Here is a 15,269-nt window from a genome sequence, read left to right as displayed (position 1 = left end):
CAAAAATAGGGTAGTGAAATTTAACAGATGTAACTGCACCATTTTTTGCTTCATTTTTAGCACCTGCTCAGAGCAAGCTTTAAAATGACGCTCCCATAGAAACCTATGGGCCTCCTTGCAATTTGCTACACTAGTGTCAACATTTTTTAGGCTAGTGTAGCAAAGAGCCACAATAGCTTCAAAGATTTTGAGGCTATTGTGCTAACGACTGCCATGGTGCACTGTATTATAAATATAGCGCAACCCTGGTGTCATTAGGTGCAAGTAGGGGGTCGCGGAAAATGTGGCACATCAGCTCTGATGCACCACTTTTTCTTAAATATGGGCCCTAGTTTTGTGAGTGCACATAATAAGGGGGTTTATGCGGGCAACCTTTATGTTTCTGCAGTAAAAAGCAAGATTTGTCCCGAAAGGTTTCTTGAATTTCAAGCACCACTTCACACTTTTGGGTATGAGGTAGAGCTGAGCAACATCTGTGATATTTATCTCCACAAAATTTGCAGTTCTTCTGGGAGCTTGGGAAATCTAAGTTGGTGTGACCACCTAAAACGTGGTGTTTTCACAACAGATATTTGTAGGCCATGGGGAAAATTCACGATTTGCTAAAACAGAGGTATCACTATGAATAAATTAAAGGCCCTTTCATCCTAGAAGACTTCCAGGTTTCTTGCAGAACCTCAGTTGCTTCCTCCCCTTGAAATACTTTCTTTGGTGGCCTATCTTCCACTAGGCCACTGGGATTCCAGCATGAGAAGGTCTGTCATATTCAGGGCAATTATTTTATGCACACTTTTCATGCCAGGGACCACCAAATGAAGAACTGTGAAAGAGGAAAGATCAAATTATCAAAGGCCCCATATAGAACCCTGCCAACAGATCCAGCCCATTGACATTTATGAGTCTATTGTCACAGAAGCAGGTTAAGAGGAGCTGGGCAAGGAGTATAAGCAACATCACAAGCATCACCACGCTGACTGCAATGGATAAAGTGTTGGGGCAGAAGGGTGAAATATCTAATATCACACATGATAAAACTTCATAAATTCCAGCTCCTTCACGCTGATGCATGCCAAATTCAGTGTTTGGTGACATATTCCTTTATGTTTTCATTTCAATACCACACCACTGAGATTTTGAAAGGAATATCAACCTACATAGTTGTGAGCCAGTTTAACTGTTGCATATCAAAGGATGTTTTATGTGTTCCAGCTGATTATGCAACATACACCATTTTACCTAGAATGTTTATTATTGAGTTTACCAGGCAATGTCAAAGCTATCTTTAGATTTTACATCTATTTAGTTGTACATAAAAACCAATAATAGGCACTGTTGTAGGGACTTATTACCTGCGACTTATGACACAATAATTTGAACCATTCTAAAAATAATTTTGGAACGTTTAACTTTATTAAGAGAATGTTAACTAGATCCTTTACTAAAACTCTGCTCTCAAGTATCTGGGTAATGTTTAGGAACGTATTTCTTTGTCCTAATAAACAATCAGTTTATGTTTCCTTTTTAATTGAATGATCTACAGACTTTATGGAATCCGTACTTTACCCACTACTCGGTGTACTACATGTTAAAGAATGACAGAAAACCGCAGGTTGTTTTGCTTTTGTGATTTATTCCACCACATGAACAACCACATCCGCAGGTCTTTATTGGATATCTATTTAGACTGTGCTTAATTTGAGTCAGTGGTTGCGGGTGTTCAGCATGGGAACTTATTTTTCAACACTGGCACTAATGGCATTCTACCACATGGTGGTGTTATTTGTCTAATTTGCAGATGAGCACAGCGACAGGGTGTGAAAATAAAACATACATTAAAAATAAATATAATACCTGCCACCCACACCATACCTCTAGCTTTGGGTGGCCTGCATTAGTCTGAATCATCACACTTGTGGGAGTGAGATGGTTAGTAGTGTGGGCAGTGCTGGCAGGGGCAATGTGTGGTGTAGACTTCAGGAGGCCCTGGCACTTACTTTTTTACAAATTAAGAACTGATATTAGAATGTTCCATCATCCACAAGTTTATAAAAGATGTATTGGTACTGCATGTGATCTCAGTAAGCTGATGTGTCAAATGGCTGAGTTCAGCAAGCTAAAGAACATACTAGTGAACATTTGGGATTTTCTGTGGATTGTTGGCAAGAATTTAGATGTTTGTAAATAACTAGATGAACACAAAACAGGAAAATTAAGATGATAGAAGAAGCACACAAATGGAATTACAATATCTATTCATGCAAATGATAGGTACTAAGGCCCTGATTATAATTCAGGAGGAGCAAAACTAATGCCTGATATTATGCAAGATTTTTTCACCACCTGATTATAAGTTCACTTTTTATCACTAAGGGCATCATTTACAAGGTATTGGTGCAGCGTAGCACTGCAAGTACTCTTGTGGCACTGCTCTGCATTTAAAGAAAAGGGCAGGAATGCACCATATCCAGGAGATACAGTGCATTCCTATCCTTTTCCCCTGTGCTGGTACACAATTGGCTGCCATGCGACATTGCAGTCACCCTTGCACCATGGGGCGATGGTGTCTGCATTGCAGGAATGATTGTTTTCCTCTTTCTATAGATGCTGTAGAATGGAGCACACATAAAAAAGGAAAAACAAGCAGAAATACATTTATTTCTCCTCATTGCACCTCACTTACACCTCCCTGGGAAGGTGTAGGTTTTAATACATTCCCAGGTTCACGAAATCTCGTAAACCTTGGTATGTGTCTGCGTGGGAACATCCACAGTAACACCCATGGCATGCCTCCCTGTCACAGGGTGAGGCAACGCAGCGACTTGCACTGCGTTGCCTCCGTCCATAGCTACAAGGCCATGAAAATCCATGCAGGGGGGCTTTAAGTGTCACTGTAGATATGGCTCTGCAGTGTGTGCCGCAAGACTATCACTAAAAGTGTCAATAATCACCTTGCTTTTACTAGGTATGAGAGAACCAAACACGTATTTTCTTGACTAATTGCATGAGGCAACTGTCAGTCCACTTTTTTCTCCCAACGCAAAGGGGTGAAGCATAACATGCAATATTATGGTAGAGTAAATTTTAATGCAAATTCAGAGGACAGTAAAATCACCCGTGCAAATCGTACTCAGGACCTAAGTAGCAAAATGAACGCGCTGTATGAGTGAAGGGAATGCCCAGTACCATTGATTCAGGGTCTCCGGCTTTGGCCTAATGCGGATGTTAAATATTGTAACTATGCTATATTCATGTAAGTCTCCCTGTCAATGGAATTCACTACTCCTTCCACCATCTTTTCTGAATTATTCCTACATGGTAAGACACTTACATCTTCAATGTCGTTATTTATATAATGTTTTAAAGATTACAGATAAAAAAAAAAACGAATGCATTGTTTAAATTTAATGTTTTATTTACTCTGTACATGGAAATCTGATTCTATATAGGTGGAGTCATAATATATTGTACTCATATGTTACTTTTGGTTCGTTGCTTCACAACAAATGATTACAAAACGTGAAGTATATATTTTGCAACAATTTCGATCTTTCTCAATGGTATTCCGGTATACCATGGTGCAAAAAGACCAAACATTCTGGAACAAAACCCACAAGTCATAGAATAACATATTTCTCCAACACATTTACTTTAATTGTCTACTGATCAACATTAGAAATGTATTTGATTAATTTTGATTTATTATACAGGTCTTTGTGTTGTGATCCCCATCATGTCTACGGTGAATTCCAGTAACACCAATCACCTTTGGTTCCTGCTCATGGGGTTTCCTGGGGCAGAGGATTTTAACAATATCAATGCCTGGATTTCTCTTCCTCTGTGCTCCTTGTACCTTCTCTCCATTCTGGGAAATTGCCTAATTTTGTTCATTGTAAAACTGGACAATCATCTCAGAGAGCCCATGTACCTTTTGCTGTCCATGCTTGCAACCACTGATCTTTGCTTGACTTTTGCTACCTTACCCTCAACAATCAGCGTCTTCTTGTTTGACTCCAGAAGAAACCATTTCTTTGCCTGCTTGACTCAGCTCTTCGTTATACATATGCTCTGTGCAGTGGAGTCTTCCATTTTGGTGGCCATGGCATTTGACCGCTATGTTGCCATATGTAAACCTCTGCAATATGTCTCAATTTTACACCCAATTATATCTAAAATAGGACTGGTGGCTCTAATGAGATGCTTATGTCTTCATTTTGCTGTGCCTTTTCTTTTGAAAATTCTCCCATACTGTGACAAACATGTCCTCTCTTTTGCCTTCTGCTATCACACTGACGTTATGAAGCTTGCTTGTGCCGGCACTACAATTACTAGTACATACAACCTCGTTGTAGTGATCACCACATACCCTGTAGATGCAGTTTTCATTCTTCTTTCTTACATCATGATTCTAAGGAATATCTTGAACAGACCACAGCAAGCAGAAAGACTGAAAGCATTGAACACCTGTGTAAGTCATCTATGTGCTGTTATGCTGTTTTACATCCCACTTATCAGTTTATCGTTGGCTAGTAGATATGGACAAAAGGACTCAGTCCTTCTGCCTGTTGTTTTGGGTGGGATATTGCTTGTCGTGCCACCAGCAATAAACCCAATGATTTACAGCATAAAAACTAAACAGATATGTAGTGCCCTCAGTAAAAGATTCTGGCCAACAAAACAGGACAACTAAAATCTTTGGCAGCAATGCTGAAACTCTGGCTGGATCCCACCCATGCATCTTATGGCCAAGGCAAGGGAAGTCATTACCATTTTTGTCTAATGATTCGTGATTAATGAGTTTGTAATGTATTACACGTTGAATTGTATTACTACCATAAATCCATAAATAATTCTGTTGAGATTCACAACAAATGCATACATTTTTCGGGTATAAAGATCCAACGTATGATTGCAGCATTCAATACTGCCCTGAATTCACCCTAGGTGAATCTCTGGCGTTTTGACCTATTTTGGCCTCCGCACACACAACGATCATGCTTATATGCTTTTATGCTGAGGGTTCATTTTAGGATAGTGAATTGAAACCAAAGCAGTCCTCTGTTGTTTTGAGGGGTTCTAACAGTGTGTCCTTGTTAGACAGTGGGACTAACATCAGCTCACCAGATTACTTCAGATCGACAGTGCTGGCATCTTGTAGGTGACAGTAGTTAGCCAGGTCTTTTTATCGGTACCTGCTGATGGGCAAGAAACCTATATAGGCACCAGGGTAAAGTCCTGCTCAGCCTGATGTAACCAGATCCTTAGTTTCAATTGCATGCATGAGGTGCGTGTATGTAGCATTGGTGTATGGGAGCATGAAGTTTTGCCTCAGATGTAGAGTTATTCTTGTGGTATAAAAATGGATATTGGGGGTGGCTCTGTCACGGGACTCTACCTCTAAGGGAGCCAAGGGGCAACCTTGTTTAAGTAGCTTACTAGACGGAAGTGGACTGAATATGCTTACCAGCAACTACTGCACTATAGTGAACCTTGATCCCCTGTCTACAAGAATGAATCCCCAGTCATCCCTCTGGGTCTTGAAGAGCTCCTCAGAACCTTCCCTGCCCTGGGACTGATGTGAACTATGTATCTTCTCGGGTGTGCAGCCTGGCCATCACTTGCCACACTCCTATCTGAGCCTAGCGGCATGCTGCATACTTGTGACCTTTGACCACTACTATTCTGTGTGTCTTGTGGATCTCAGTATGCAGACTCAATGGCAACATTTATTCCACAGTGGACTGGCAATGTAAAGAACGTATGGGTTGTCTTTGTATGGGCAGGGGTGTTTCTAGATCTATGTCTGAAGAGCAGAGGTCTGTGGCCACTCCCCAGTTCCATCACAACCATCCATGCTCTTCTTGAATTACTGTAGGAGGAAGTAGAGTTGAACAACAGAGCCCAACGCCTGTTTTGGATATCAGTGGCATTTGACTAATGCTGCTGCCCTACTTGCAGGTAACACAGCTCCTGCCTAAGCAAGTATTAGTGAGTAAACATTGCCAATCACCCTTTCTTAAAGGGTCAGGACAGTATGGGACAGAAACTGACATCTAGATCACTGAAACACATAGAAGTTTCTCACCACATTATAAATGAAACTGCACCTGTATACATTTCACAAAGTATTGTTGCCCTGGCAGAACTGATTAGAATTTTCGCATGTTGCAGTTTTTAATTTACCATTCCATATTTTCTATTTGTATTGCATTAAATAGTAGTGTAATAAAATATACTTTCTTTCTGAGTCTTTAACCCCCACACCACCTTCCCGAATAAGCCTCAGAATAATCACTACACTACCCTGGAGGAAAACCGTGGGAGTGCCATTTTGCGCCCCCACCAACACACAGGAAAAGGGCCTGGGACCCCATCTCCAGGCCTGTAAAGCAAAGGAGGCCAGGCCAGTACCATCACGCCTCCTCCCCAGAAGAATAAGAGGGGCCAGGGAGCCCACTTCTGGGTCCCCCTTCATTAAAGAAGCAGGGGGAGCACTATCACTACCCCCATCTGTGTTCGCCTCACCCTCGCTGCCAGAGCTAATGTTTGAGGGGAGCGGGGAGGGCACTATACACAGAACACCCTGGCTGCATGGAGCAAGGAGGGGAGAATTACGGTGCCAGCTCCTGTGCCGACAGAGAGGACGCTGGCTGAGTGGGGAGCTAGCAGGGGCAGCTGGGGCCTGGACTCACTGGGCTACCCCCAGTGACTTAGAGGACAGGGTGTCTGGTAGGACCAGGTACCGTATTTAAAAAATAAAAAACACAAAAAAACTATGTGGCTCTCCCCAGCACAGTGGGAGAGCCGTTGATGACATATTCACTGCTCCTCTGCTAGAGCACCCATAATGCCTCAGGAGGGATGATTTACACACATTTTATTCTTCTTGTGGTGGGCCCAGCAACTGGAATTTAAAGTATTGGTTGGGCGCCAGGTAGCACTGTATTACCCCCTTGAAAAGAAATTAAAACTGATCCTGTGTTTCTGGGGTCAATTAAATTATGTCCTCCTTGTCAACATCAGGGCAGTGCGTGCTCTACGGGTGACTGGAATGCAAAAACCCAGCACTTCCAAGACAACTTAATTGATGCATTATGTTGATATGCTGTTGTTTAACCTTTGCATTGCAGAGTTTAATCCTGAAGACTTATATTCAAGGTGCTTATAAATACTGTTCATTTGCAATGTATTGCTGCAGGCTTTCAGAGTGTGTCAGGGTGTGGTCCCTTTCCAGGGCCTTCTAGAAGCTTCCTCTGCAGCATGACTGGGTGTGGTTTGTGGGCTGGGCCAAGACTGTATATAAGGGAGCGAGCCCAGCTCCACGTGCTCACTATTCAGAGGTCCCGGTGCAGAGCAGCAGCAACTTCCTGAACTCCTGTTCCGGAGGCCTTCTTTGATCTTCCAGGCCTTGCCCTTCACTGTGTTGGTGATGCTTGATCAGGGCGGTAAGACGGAGGTAGGGCTGGGCCCCCGATCCCATTCTTGAAGGCTTTCAAGTTCTTGGGCCTAATTTTCACGATAAAAGATTTTACCTTGCACGTGTGAATGTGCGCTTGGCTTTTTCTGGCATTTGCATGCTGTTGTTCGAATCGGCAAGACGCGCAATTCATTTCTTGGGCATAACTCATGATATTCACTGTGCGCTACCATTTCTTCGAATTCACATGGTGGCATTCGAATTGGCAAGACGTGCAATTCATTTCTTGTGCTTAACTCGTGATATTCATTGTGCGCTACCATTTCTTGACATTCACATGGTGGCATTAGAATCGGCAAGACGCGCAATTCATTTCTTGTGTTGAACTCATAATATTCAGTGTGCGCTACCATTTCATGGCATTTACATGTTGTTTTTCAAAACGGAAAGACGCGTGATTCATTTCTTGTGCTTAACTCATGATATTCATTGTGCGCTACCATTTCATGGTATTTCATGGTAGCATTCGAATCAGCAAGACGCGCAATTCATTTCTTGTGTTGAACTCGTGATATTCAGTGTGCGCTACCATTTCATGGCATTTACATGGTGGCTTTCGAATCGTCAAGACGCGAAATTCATTTCCTGTGCTTAACTCATGATATTCATTGTGCGCGACCATTTCATGGCTTTTACATTGTGGCATTCGAATCAGCAAGAAGCGCGATTCATTCCTTGTGAGTAATTCTTGATGCTAATTGTGCGCAACCATTTCTTGGCACTTACAAGGTGACATTCGAATTGGCAAGATCCTTTGCAGTGTGCGTGATCATTTCATGGCATTTGCATATTCTTGTTGAAATCAGCAATGTGCGCAATTCATGTTTCTGCATTTAAAAACTAAGGCCCTGATTACAACCCTGGCGGTCAAAGACCGCCAGGGCTCTTTTGTCGATTGCACCTCCAACAGGCTGGTGGTTTTCTGCCATGTTGGTCCCGGCGGATTTAATCCTCCTCGCTGCCGAGGGGATTACGAGTCCCCCTCCTGCCAGCATTTCATGGCAGTAGGAAACGCCATGAAAAGGCTGGTGGAAAGGGGAGTCGCGGGGCTCCCTGGCACAGCCCCATGCAGCTTTTCACTGTCTGCCATGCAGACAGTGAAAAGCGCGACGGGTGCACGACGGTTACAATTTGGCAGGCGGTGGTTGCCACCCACCAATGTTGTAATGAGGGCCAATGTGTTAGAATGCAAAAAGACTATGGGGGTCATTCCAACCCCGGCGGGATTGGAGCCGTCTTGTGGTGGACATGTTGGGAACGTGCGCAGACCCCGAGGATCTGGTGACTCTGACACTCCTAGAATTATCATCATTTACTTGAACACTCTGCAAGATTGAGTTTTTATTATACAGCAACTAGTATAATGTTCTTTTGCAGCCGGTTTTATGGTTGCATTTTAGGCACTCTGAAAATGTAAAAAAAAAAAAAATGCACAGAATAATGTTATGTTCATTTTGAATGCTTTTTTGACTCTTTATGCTGTCTGTAATTGTTGAGCAATGTTGAAATACTTTATTGACACTAATTATTGCATTTACACATGCTTATTATTGATTATTGCATTTATAAATGAAAAAAGTGATGTATTTAACATGCAGTTTGGTGATCGTTTGATATGGTGTACCTTTGACAAACCCAATAGGCCTGCCTTATATATTGTGATGACCCTTGATGAAGCCAATAGGCCTGTTTTATTCAAAGTGATACCTCCCTCCCCGATTATTGTGATGTGCTATCTGGTACAGGTGAGGGGGTATGTGATATCGGGGGTCATGACCCTTTATGGATCAAATATGATTACAGAATACTATCTAAGGTATTTTCAATCTGCTTCATGTATATATTCGTAAATGAATGTGTAGAATAGTAGTGTGTGTAATAATTGTAATTTTCCTTTTTCAACTCATTTATTGAGTGTTATTGCATGTCAGCGAAAGGTGATTACTGGATCACACCACCTCCTAGATTACGGCTTGAACTCCTCTGCTTCGCTACTTTAAGAGACGCAAGTGCTACAATGGGTTGCTTGTTCTCAGTAAGGGAAAATTGCTGACCTATTATTACTTGTTCAGGCCTCACATTCTGTACCACTAATAACCCAATTTCTGAGGGATAAAGAGTAATAGCAATACCGGATTCCAGGAAGAAAGAGAGGGAGAATAGGGAGAAAGAGGAGTGAGCTTCTGAATGGAAGAAGGAGAAATGCAGTAAAAGTGCCAGCAAGAGACAGCAATAGAAGGAAGGTTAACCCCTTAGCTGCAGGGCTTACCCCTTCCCCCAGTGCTGAGCCCTTTTTAGCCTAGGTGGATGCTGAGCTAGGACCCAAAATCCACAGCTAGGCACATTGCAAAAAAAGGGTCAGTTTTGGGTGGAAAAATATGATGTGTCCATGTTGCATTTTGGGCTTTTTCCTTTCATGGGCACTAGCCCTACCCACAAAAGTGAGGTTGCATTTTTATTGGGAAATGTAAGTATAACAAGTGTTATTACAGATTGTCTTTCTCTGTAGTTGTGCCTTCCAAATGCAAGACAGTTTGTAAGAAGGACGTCATTTTGAGAAATGCCCTCTAATTCACATGCTACTATGGGTAGCCCCAAATTTAGAAATGTTCAAATACCTACTACTTCAAAACTCCATATCTTATGCCCTTTTTGGAAATACATAGGTTTCCTTAAGGCCTATTTTTAACTCCTTATATTTTACCAAATTAATTACTGTATATCTGGTACACAATGAAAAATCATTGCAAGGTGCAACTCAGTTATTGGCTCTGGGTAACTAGGGCTCTTTGTGAACCTACAAGCCGTTTATATCCCCACAACCAGGAGGGTCCATCAGATGTAATGTATATTGCTTTAAAAACTCTGCCATGGTTAGAAAAAGTTACATATGAAAATGTAGACACAAATGGCTGTTATTTTCAACTCAGTTTCAATATTTTTTGTTTCAACTGTTATTGTATGAAACCTTTAAAAATCCACATAAATTACCCCTTGTTGCATTCAGAATGTTATTTACTTTTCAGAAATGCATAGCTTTGCGGGATCCACTATTAATTTCAAACCCATTTCTACCACTTACTGGAAGGAGGTTGAAAGCACAAAAACTAGGAAAAGTGAGCTATATCCCAGTAAGATGCCAAAACTGTGCAAAATATTTTGATTTTCTGATTCAAGTCTGCTTGTTCCTGAAAGCTGGGAAAATAGTGATTCTTAGCACTGCAAACCCTTCATCGATTACATTTGCAGGGAAACAAGAGGCTTTCTTCTGCAGCATCTTTTTCGACTTTTTCCAAACAAACCAACATTTAACTGTATTGTGGCTAATTCCACAGTCCCTTCCAGGGGAATCCACAAACCCTGGGCACCTTAAGATTTCCCAGGATGTTGGAGAAAAAGGACACACATTTGGCGTGGATACCTTATGTGGAAAGTGTTGGAGCCTATGTGAGAACTACTCCAAATACCCAAAAAAGGCTTAGCAGTGGAGGGGGGTGGCTAACAGCAAAAGGGTTAAACATTACATTTGGGTCTCTCTGTTGTTGTTTTGAGGTCTACAATCACCAATGAGTATTTATGGTGCTTGGATCAACTCATATTTGTGTAACTTGATATGATTGCTGGAGCCATTTGTGGCACATTCAGAATGTCAATCAATTCTAGATTGGTCTAAATGTTTTCCATTTGCAGAACAGTTATGGGCTAAACCAGCTTCTAGAGTAGAGATACGTGGTGCATTTAATAAATGTTATTTAATTCACTTCACTTTTGACACTCCATATCACTTGCCTTCACTTCTCTTCACTTCAGTTGACTTGACTTCACGTCACTTCACTTGCACCACATACTTTGAGGTTGCTGTCCTTTTAAAATAATGTGATTAAAAATCAGGTAATCTTCCAATCTGCAACAAGAGGGGGATGACTCGACTTTTAGCACTTGTTTATTTTCCAAGTAAACATTATGACGATGATGATGGAATTTCATCTAAAGTTGTTGTCGAAGTCATCCTTTTTGCCCTGGTCACCCCCCCACCACACACACTTTTGGACTGATACTGGTGGATACTGACTGTGCCCTGGACACTGCTAACCAGGGCCAGTTCTCTGTGAAATGGTATATGCAAATTAGACCTAATTATAATTGGCTCTGACAACCTACCTGTAAGTCCCTAGAATATAGTAGGGCATGTAGGTCTGGGGATCCCAGTATAGATGGTGCACCCATAGGTGCGCTGCTGTGGTATCCAGTGTAATTTTAAGAGCAGGCCTGCCTTGCTGGCTGCTTTTAAGTTAGTCAATCTCAAATACCTTATTTATACATATAGGTCACCCCTAAGGTCTGCCCTAAGTGCTCCCAGATTTGAGGGCAGTGTAGATATAAGCAGGGACTTTATAAAATATGTTTTATAAGCACTGGTGAAAGAAACAGCCAAATTTGTTTTTCCCCATTGTAGTCAATGGGCCCCATAGATTAACATTGGAGATTTTATTTTAAAATAATAGTCTTATTTTCAAAAGAGATGAGCTAAATATAGCAAGTTTGGTAATAAATGACATTTTATAATAAATTCAAGAACTTGCCAATGTTGAATTTAATATAACTAGCATAGGAAAAGAGTTTTAGAACTCTTTCTGAAAGTTACACAAATCAGCTCTGTAGTGCCCTTTCCTGATTGGTCAGCCTCTGGCAGCCTGAGCCAGGTTACCTTAATGAGGTGTGATATGGCTTGGGCTGACACAAAGGACACCTTTGGGGGAGCAGATGGCAGAGCAGGATGGGGGAAGAGTAGCTAAACTGGTCTTCAAAGGAGGCAAAGACACTTGGGACAGAAACTGAACCTCCCCATTTCCTGCATCCCCAGACAGCTGGGGGCCCCACTGATTAGATTAGAAGAGGGGTAGGAAGGGGTGTATAAATAGGAACTTAGCCACACCAGTGGGTGGACTCAGCCAGTTCTAAACTCTAACACTGAGGGGCATATTTATACTCTGTTTGCGCCAGATTTGCGTCATTTTTTTTTACGCAAATCCGACGCATAGCTAACTCCATATTTATACTTTGCCGCTAGACCCGTCTAGCGTCAAAAATCATGGAGTTTGCGTCATTTTATGGCATGGACACCTACCTTGCATTAACGAGATGCAGGGTAGACGTTTCCACGCATAAAATGACTCTAAGGCATTTGCGCCTTATTTAAACTGCAAAAATGACGCACGGGAGGGGGCGGACCTTAAAAAATGATGCGCAGCCGCATTTGCGTCATTTTTTAATGCCTGGTCAGGGCAGGCATTAAGGGTTCTGTGGGCTCGGAAGGAGCCCAGAGGTGCCCTCCCCTGCCCCCAGGGACACCCCCTGCCATCCTCGCCCACCCCTGGAGGACACCTATGGATGGGGGGACCCATCCCAGATAAGTACAGGTAAGTAGAGGTAAGTATTTTTTATATTATTTTAAGTGGCATGGGGGGGCCTAACTTGGGCCCCCCTACATGCCACTGTGCCCAATGGCCATGCCCAGGGGACAGAAGTCCACTGGGCATGGCCATTGGGCAGTGGGGCATGACTCCTGTCTTTGCTAAGACAGGAGTCGTTTCCATGGTGTGAGAAAGTAGCCTCTTTCTAGCCTTGTTACCCCCACTTTTGGCCTGTTTGTGAGTGTATGTCAGGGTGTTTTCACTGTCTCACTGGGATCCTGCTAGCCAGGGCCCAGTGCTCATAGTGAAAACCCTATGTTTTCAGTATGTTTGTTATGTGTCACTGGGACCCTGCTAGTCAGGACCCCAGTGCTCATAATTTGTGACCTATAGGTATGTGTTCCCTGTGTGATGCCTAACTGTCTCACTGAGGCTCTGCTAACCAGAACCTCATAGGTTATGCTCTCTCTTTACAAATTGTCACTAACAGGCTACATTTACATTGGCATACTGGAACACCCTTATAATTCCCTAGTATATGGTATTGAGGTACCCAGGGTATTGGGGTTCCAGGAGATCCCTATGGGCTGCAGCATTTCTTTTGCCACCCATAGGGAGCTCTGACAATTCTTACACAGGCCTGCCACTGCAGCCTGAGTGAAATAACGTCCATGTTATTTCACAGCCATTTTACACTGCACTTAAGTAACTTATAAGTCACCTATATGTCTAACCTTTACCTGGTAAAGATTGGGTACTAAGTTACTTAGTGTGTGGGCACCCTGGCACTAGCCAAGGTGCCCCCACATTGTTCAGGGACAATTCCCCGGACTTTGTGAGTGCGGGGACACCATTACACGCGTGCACTACATATAGGTCACTACCTATATGTAGCTTCACAATGGTAACTCCGAATATGGCCATGTAACATGTCTATGATCATGGAATTGCCCCCTCTATGCCATCCTGGCATAGTTGGCACAATCCCATGATCCCACAGGTCTGTAGCTCAGACCTGGGTACTTCCAAACTGCCTTTCCCGGGGTTTCACTGCAGCTGCTGCTGCTGCCAACCCCTCAGACAGGTTTCTGCCCTCCTGGGGTCCAGCCAGGCTTGGCCCAGGAAGGCAGAACAAAGGACTTCCTCAGAGAGAGGGTGTTACACCCTCTCCCTTTGGAAAATGGTGTTAGGGCTGGGGAGGAGTAGCCTCCCCCAGCCTCTGGAAATGCTTTCATGGGCACAGATGGTGCCCATTTCTGCATAAGCCAGTCTACACCGGTTCAGGGACCCCTCAGCCCTGCTCTGGCGCGAAACTGGACAAAGGAAAGGGGAGTGACTACTCCCCTGACCTGCACCTCCCCTGGGAGGTGCCCAGAGCTCCTCCAGTGTGCTCCAGACCTCTGCCATCTTGGAAACAGAGGTGCTGCTGGCACACTGGACTGCTCTGAGTGGCCAAGGCCAGCAGGTGACGTCAGAGACTCCTTCTGATAGGCTCCTTCAGGTGTTGCTAGCCTATCTTCTCTCCTAAGTAGCCAAACCCTCTTTCTGGCTATTTAGGGTCTCTGCTTTGGGGAATTCCTTAGGTAACGAATGCAAGAGCTCATCCGAGTTCCTCTGCATCTCTCTCTTCACCTTCTGCCAAGGAATCGACTGCTGACCGCGCTGGAAGCCTGCAAAACTGCAACAAAGTAGCAAAGACGACTACTGCCACTCTGTAACGCTGATCCTGCCACCTTCTCGACTGCTTTCCTGGTGCATGCTGTGGGGGTAGTCTGCCTCCTCTCTGCACTAGAAGCTTCGAAGAAATCTCCCGTGGGTCGACGGAATCGTCCCCCTGCAACTGCAGGCACCAAAGAACTGCATCACCGGTACCCTGGGTCTCCTCTCAGCATGACGAGCGAGGTCCCTTGAATCCAGCAACTCTGTCCAAGTGACTCCCACAGTCCAGTGACTCTTCAGTCCAAGTTTGGTGGAGGTAAGTCCTTGCCTTCCCACGCCAGACTGCATTGCTGGGAACCGCGACTTTTGCAGCTACTCCGGCCTCCGTGCACTTCCGGCGGAAATCCTTTGTGCACAGTCCAGCCTGGGTCCACGGCACTCTAACCTGCATTGCACGACCTCCTAAGTTGTCCTCCGGCGGCGTGGGACTCCTTTGTGCAACTTCAGGTGAGCACCGTTTCACTCCACTTTGTAGTGCCTGTTCTGGCACTTCTGCGGGTGCTGCCTGCTTCTGAGAGGGCTCCTTGTCTTGCTCAACGCCCCCTCTGTCCCCAGATGCAATTGGCGACATCCTGGTCCCTCCTGGGCCACAGCAGCAGCCAAAAACCCTAACCGCACGACTTGCATCTAGCAAGGCTTGTTTGTGGTCTTTCTTCAGGAAA

General features: G+C 43.8%; 1 protein-coding gene across 1 annotated transcript; it reads left to right on the top strand.

Moving 5' to 3' along the window:
• Positions 1-3,730: 3,730 nt before the first annotated feature.
• Positions 3,731-4,687, top strand: LOC138249447 (olfactory receptor 51G2-like). Its single transcript, XM_069203407.1, has one exon. The coding sequence runs from the start codon at positions 3,731-3,733 to the stop codon at positions 4,685-4,687; it is 957 nt and encodes a 318-aa protein (XP_069059508.1).
• Positions 4,688-15,269: the final 10,582 nt, after the last annotated feature.

This window comes from Pleurodeles waltl, chromosome 8, assembly GCF_031143425.1.
Source record: "Pleurodeles waltl isolate 20211129_DDA chromosome 8, aPleWal1.hap1.20221129, whole genome shotgun sequence".
NCBI classification, from domain to species: domain Eukaryota; kingdom Metazoa; phylum Chordata; class Amphibia; order Caudata; family Salamandridae; genus Pleurodeles; species Pleurodeles waltl.
The sequence above is the reverse complement of the archived record's forward strand: the minus strand, read 5'-3'. Positions and strand labels throughout refer to the sequence as shown.